General features: G+C 31.5%; 2 protein-coding genes across 2 annotated transcripts; one reads left to right on the top strand and one right to left on the bottom strand.

The window, feature by feature from the left end:
• Window positions 1-616: 616 nt before the first annotated feature.
• On the top strand, window positions 617-3,087 carry LOC106117380 (pantothenate kinase 4). Its single transcript, XM_013311666.1, has 5 exons — window positions 617-1,044; window positions 1,349-1,554; window positions 1,644-1,774; window positions 1,878-2,166; window positions 2,719-3,087. Exons 1-5 carry the CDS (start codon window positions 806-808, stop codon window positions 2,922-2,924), a joined length of 1,071 nt encoding a protein of 356 aa, XP_013167120.1. The 5' UTR covers window positions 617-805; the 3' UTR covers window positions 2,925-3,087.
• A 587-nt stretch (window positions 3,088-3,674) lies between these two features.
• Tango11 (transport and golgi organization 11) lies at window positions 3,675-5,924 on the bottom strand. Its single transcript, XM_013311665.1, has 5 exons — window positions 5,792-5,924; window positions 5,481-5,561; window positions 4,922-5,051; window positions 4,449-4,716; window positions 3,675-4,245 (listed from the first exon to the last, which is right to left on the bottom strand). Exons 2-5 carry the CDS (start codon window positions 5,550-5,552, stop codon window positions 4,038-4,040), a joined length of 678 nt encoding a protein of 225 aa, XP_013167119.1. The 5' UTR covers window positions 5,553-5,561; window positions 5,792-5,924; the 3' UTR covers window positions 3,675-4,037.
• Between the last annotated feature and the right edge of the window lie 116 nt (window positions 5,925-6,040).

Raw genomic sequence — 6,040 nt, 5'->3', positions numbered from 1 at the left:
GGTTGTCAATTGACAAATCATAGATTAGTTATGATTCGATTTTTTAAACCTAGGGGATTTTAATTGTAAGTTAACCGTAACTTGACCGTTACAAATAATTAATTGCATAGGTTTACCGCGATATAGCATGGTGTTTTATACTTTTGGGCACCCTAAATTTAGCTTCAACAGGTAGACTTCAACGATTATATACTCTTTGACTCCGTAATTCCCAGTGTGACCAGATTAAGTGATTCTCCGCGATCTACGCGATGTTTGGTCCCTTTGAAACCTTCAAGAATTTTTGGCTGGGGTTTTTGATTTGCATTGATTTATATTATATTAGATAACAAAATGAAATAATAAAGCATCAGTGTAGTGGAGTGCTGGGGTAAAATTAAAGAACTTAAAAGAAAATTAGCATGAGTACACGAAATACATTGATGACAATTCGTTGACATTATAGCAAACATTAATGTGAATCGTTATGTGTGATCACTATGAGTGTTTGGTGATTGTTTTCACTTAGTGTGTGTATGAGCTTGCGGGTAAATGTTGACATTTAGTGAAAAAATAGTTAAGCAGAATGTAGCAATTAAATCTGGTAACACTATTAATTTCCTTTATATCATTTGTATTTTTTGAATGTTGGTTAATGTTTAATAATCGAAGCTTGTCTGAAACACGTCTGCTGTTCTGTCATTAGCTAGATAAGATAAAATAATATGGAGATTATATTTGCATAGTGATAAAACATGAAAATGGGATAAGTTATTAGCAAATAATCAACATTGCAATATTTAGTTACAGTTAAATTACATCCATAATGGAACATTTCGGTTTGTCTCACATATTATTCGAGCCAGATAAATATAGTCCTGATACATTGGACTTATTAAAAGATGAAGAAGCAAGAGAATACTGGCTCAATACGTGTGAAAAACTCGTTGAGAAATATGTAAATTTTGCATTAACAAACAATGACGATCCAACAGTGGAAATAAGAGCTTTAAAATTTAAAACATGTTACGTGGAGGCAATAAAGGAACTTCGGGTAAACCCTCTGTAAGTAGCATTTTAGTTAATTTTCTTTCTCAGAGAAGGCTTTACATAATAAACACGATTATTAATTTTAATTTTTACTCTATTTTACAACGTCCTAAAACGAAAGTATTTTTGAGAAGAAACTTTATAATAAACCTTATTTCAACATGATTTTAGGGTGCTTATTAATTTAACATGTATCTCTTTAAAAGAAATCGAATAAAAATTTAGTAACTAATTTAATATAATAAATCGAAAATTCACAGACTGCATAGAAAATAAATTACTTGTGGTAAATAATATAAATGATTATTTATGATTTTAGTGCTCACGGGCAATTGACCATAAGATTGCTTCTTGACATCAACGAAACATGCCTTCGTTCCCAGGGATTCTTTGATTTATGGAAGCAACAAAAGAAATATGAAAATGATACCGCTCTTGCAAGCCTCAGATCTAGGCTAAATGAAATTGATGCTCTACCAACTGAGAGACAAAGATGGACTGAGATTTGTCGGGGCGTACTTGCTGGTAAGAAACATATTCTAAAAACCATTACCATTTTCATTTGGAATATATATATCTGGAATTTAATGAGTTTGAAATTATTTTAATTTCAGGTAATATGTTTGACTGGGGTGCTCAAGCTGTTGCAGATATACTTGATTGTGGGCTTTATGGTGCTTTGCAAAAGATTCAAAACAGGCCATGGTTGTGTGATGGCCTTGATAAATGGCTTGAGAAATTAGAGGTAAAATGATGACATTAAAATAGATAATCATAATTTAATATATTACACTTCCATGTTATTTATTTATGAAGTTTAAATATTACTGTATTTAATATTTTTGCAGAAGACAGTGCACCATTGCGCAGCTGTATTTGTGGATAATAGTGGAGTTGATATAGTTTTAGGTATATTGCCATTTATACGAGCATTATTACTCCGAGGCACCTCCATTATACTTTGTGCAAATGAATGGCCGGCTCTTAATGATATTACCAATGTGGAATTAGAAGAAGTTCTGCGACATGCCTCCCTCATTTGTCCTGTAATATCATCAGCTATGACCTCTGGTGATTTAGTTGTAAGATCCAGTGGACAGAGAGGCCCATGTCTTGATCTCAGAACTATTAGTGTAGGTAAGGGATTAGAAAAAATAATTTGCTTGTAACATTTATAATATAGAATAATAATACTGGTCACTAGTGTTACTTGTATTTCAAGAATGCTACTAAAGCTTAAGGGACAAATCTACAAGTTGATTGTAAGACCTGTTGTATTGTACAGATCTGAATGTTAAGTGAATGGGCCACCAAGGTTTAGGATGAAAGAAGATTACATGTAGAAGATGGGTGTGTGGTGTGGTATGACAAGCAAAAGTTAGAAAGGGTCTACTATATGTATTTCATTACAAGTTTTAATAATTTTCCTTAAACATGTGGTGTGACAATATTTTATTACTAATAGACATTTCACACTATATTAACATATTTATATTGTTTGTAGAAATTTGTAGTAAATCTTATTTTCCAATCAGTATAAAGAAAAAATAAAAGTATAAGTATTAACATGTAATACCAAAAAAGTATGGTCATACTAGTCAACCAAATTGTATACTTACCTAATATAAATAAAAAAAATTTTGTTCCTTCTTACCTACTATCTTCATAAGAAAAATACATATTTTGCAGGTTTATGCGCTGAAATGAAAGTCCGAGGAGTAGACTTAATAATATTGGAAGGAATGGGCAGAGCTCTTCACACAAACTTCAACGCTCGCCTTGCTGTAGACTCACTGAAGTTAGCAGTGGTGAAGAATGCTTGGTTAGCCCAACGTCTCGGCGGACCGTTATTCTCAGTTATATTTATATATGAGGATAAACCAACTGCAACATAACATTAAAAGTTTGAAATGTCAAATTGAATTACTTATACAAGTGTCATTGTCCAACTGAATCTTGTAATGTGGTAATGTTTACCTTTGTAATAAATTCTTACCAACCATAATGATCTGTGCTAATGTGTTGATGGCATTTTGTGGAATATATTGAGTGTTACCCTGAAAATTGTTTTTTTTACGAAAATATTTTTTTTTTTGCCGAAGATGGGGGATGGTGTTATTATAATGATTGAAAAATGCTTAAAAACAGTTTTGTCTACATGATCTTAAAAAAAAGGAAAATTCAATGTTAAAAAAAACAAATGATGTCTTTTATAATAAAATCCTTATGCAAAATTATTGTTATATATACATGTGTATTCCAAAATAATTCATTGCAATATGTAAAGCTTGAATGTTTTGTTTTGAAACATATTGCGAGAGCTCCGGAATTGTCAGCTGATAAAGGGCGTCGCCCTGTGGTGAACTGGGTTAAAATATCTCACAATCTTATCTGTGGTAAAATGTCGATATTCATTTGTAACCATTATCGATTATTTTCATTGTTATTGTTCAATAATTAAAATAATAAATAGATTGCAATGCCCAAACTTTCCCTGGTGAGAATCAGAATTTTATATTAAGGGTAACTGAAGTTGAGTGGTTTCAGAACAATTTGAAGACAGAGTTACATTGTTAATGAATAATGAGTAATAAATGTTCTACATTTTACAAAAGAAAGGACAATGGGAGATAAATAAAATCTCATTTAAATATCAATGCTATGGTTTATTTAAATAAAAAAGGACCTACAGCACATCATCTCATACTTTTGTGAATAATATTTGTAATAATTCATACAGAATTCATAAGATTGAGAGAAGTGGTGGTTATACACAAACAGATTCTTGTATGTTCACTGTACAACAAATCGCAGAAATGTACATGTTATAAAAAAGGCTACCTAAACACTAAGAAATCATAACTTCCAAGGAATTATTTATAACATACCCCATTTGCTACACCAAGTTAAGGACAGTTCTAAACTTCATGCCACATTTAGAATGGCATAAACCAATGGTTCTCAAAACGTCAACAGTAATTCATTAAGTATTTTATCTTACGATACAATTAGGATCTGTTGAGCCAAGCAATCATTTTGAACAATATGTAAGCAATGCCAATGGCATAAGCTATTTTTTCCTTCTGTTGACGTTGCAATTGCTCTGCCTCAATGGACATAACACGTCGATTTAATTTCACGATCTGCCTCCGTAAATGCACCAGCTCTTCAGAAATAGATAGGCCTTCGCCATTTCCCATTGGAGGTGTTGGATCTCTATATGAAAATGCAAAATCATATATACACAGTAGTCAGATTATACAGCTTGTATATGTATTTTCTTTTATATTTTTGTAATAGGGAAGTGATTCTATGTTTCCTATGTGTCATTACCATAAAGCAGAATAAAATATTTAGAGCACTGTTACGTGATACATCAATTAATAGAATTAAGGAACTATTTTAAAGCTTTAATGTACCTTAAAACCAGTCGAGACTCTGTATTGATAGAGTCATTAAAGTTGTCACAGCGTGGTGTAGTGGCGCGCGCACCATCACCCTGTGAGCGTATCGTACGTGCCTGCCGGGGTGGTGAAGTGCCCACCTCAGCCGGAAAGTCATCAGCTGAAGGGAAGTAGTGCTGGTCAAGGGTAATCACACGTGGTGGAGTGTTCACACGAATCATACCGGGGTCGGTTGGCAGCACTGCATTATCCAGTTGAATTTCCCTCGGTGGCGCCTTTGTACCTATTAAATAAAAATATTATTATTTTTTTACCCTGGGATTCATAGAGTTAATATACAGATATTAAATAACTGATTAAGACTTAAGATATCATTTTAACTTAAAAATAAATTTAGGAAAATAATAGGCCACTTCTATCTCAATAAAATGGAAACTAATACAATTTTTTTGCATAAAATGTTCCTTTAAATTTATCGAGCTATTTACCTATATGCTGGTCCTGCCCAACAACAAGTATCCTTTCTGGCACCTTCATATCAAATTTTTCATTTGCATAATCCCATCCTCCCACTAACCCATTGGGTGTATTTTCTTCATCAACTATGTCACCTGTTGCCTAAAATAATAAGAAAACATGTCAAATATTTTTAATATCTTCAATAATTCCTTTTCAATGGGAAATATCATTCCTATATGAAAATGCATACTATATGAAAGTCAAATCAAGCTTCATAAGGGTAAATAAAGGATTGGGATCTGTTAGTTTTTGCAAAAATAATTTTTCAATTAGTATTTTTAATATTTTCCTTACAATAAAATATATAGGAAACATTGCATATACTTAGTGTCATGTCAAATATAAATTATTGATAATAGTTTATATTATAAAATATAAACCATTATAATTCTTCTAAACTCTTAGTAACTCCATATCACTGTATATTATCTAAAACTGTTAGGCATTTGTAATATTTTTCAATTTAGGCTTTATTTCAAATTGAATAGGATGAAACGGATTTTTCACTGTCTATTTAAAATAATTTACCTTAATACGCTGTGGCACAGTCATGTTATGGCTAATGAGCCGAGCATAAGCTTCTTCAGTTGTGAACTGCATTATTTGTACCTTGAAAGGGTGAGTTATGTAAAATATATTTTTCGATTTCAGATGATTGCGAATTTTGCAGGTAAAACATCAGATATCAATACCAAAATATAGGCGAGAAAATGGTAAATATTGTATTTTTGGAGGTATAAAGAAATTTACGTCATCTCTGTCAAAATCTTCTTATCTTGAAGACAAGAGAAAATGTATAGATGAATTTATAACGTACTATATAAACACCTCATACTCACAATGTTATGTGACTTTTATTTAAGTTTATTCCATTTGTATTTTGCAATAAATTATTTAACTTAAATCTTTTGTCAAGCTTAATTTGACTGACAGCAACAAATTATTTTTTTTAGATGTTCTCAGGTTCACAGAGTATATAGATCAAAGAAAAGATACGTTGAAAATGTATTAAAATGAACGTTGGTTAACCACAAATATATCGTTGAAAAATCTTATGTCATGCATATGACATAAGATTTTTACATAAT

Source organism: Papilio xuthus, unplaced genomic scaffold (assembly GCF_000836235.2).
Source record: "Papilio xuthus unplaced genomic scaffold, Pxut_1.1 DF827680.1, whole genome shotgun sequence".
Lineage (NCBI taxonomy): Eukaryota > Metazoa > Arthropoda > Insecta > Lepidoptera > Papilionidae > Papilio > Papilio xuthus.
The sequence above is the reverse complement of the archived record's forward strand: the minus strand, read 5'-3'. Positions and strand labels throughout refer to the sequence as shown.

Bases quoted from the DNA above. Each gene is read 5' to 3' on its own strand.
- LOC106117380 (XM_013311666.1), top strand. From the start codon at position 806: ATGGAACATTTCGGTTTGTCTCACATATTATTCGAGCCAGATAAATAT. The intron at 1,045-1,348 runs GTAAGTAGCATT...TTATGATTTTAG, and splicing joins GAACTTCGGGTAAACCCTCT to TGCTCACGGGCAATTGACCA. The intron at 1,775-1,877 runs GTAAAATGATGA...ATATTTTTGCAG, and splicing joins AATGGCTTGAGAAATTAGAG to AAGACAGTGCACCATTGCGC.
- Tango11 (XM_013311665.1), bottom strand. From the start codon at position 5,552: ATGCAGTTCACAACTGAAGAAGCTTATGCTCGGCTCATTAGCCATAAC. The intron at 4,717-4,921 runs GTAAATAGCTCG...TTTATTTAATAG, and splicing joins TGGGCAGGACCAGCATATAG to GTACAAAGGCGCCACCGAGG. The intron at 4,246-4,448 runs GTACATTAAAGC...ATTTTCATATAG, and splicing joins GAGTCTCGACTGGTTTTAAG to AGATCCAACACCTCCAATGG.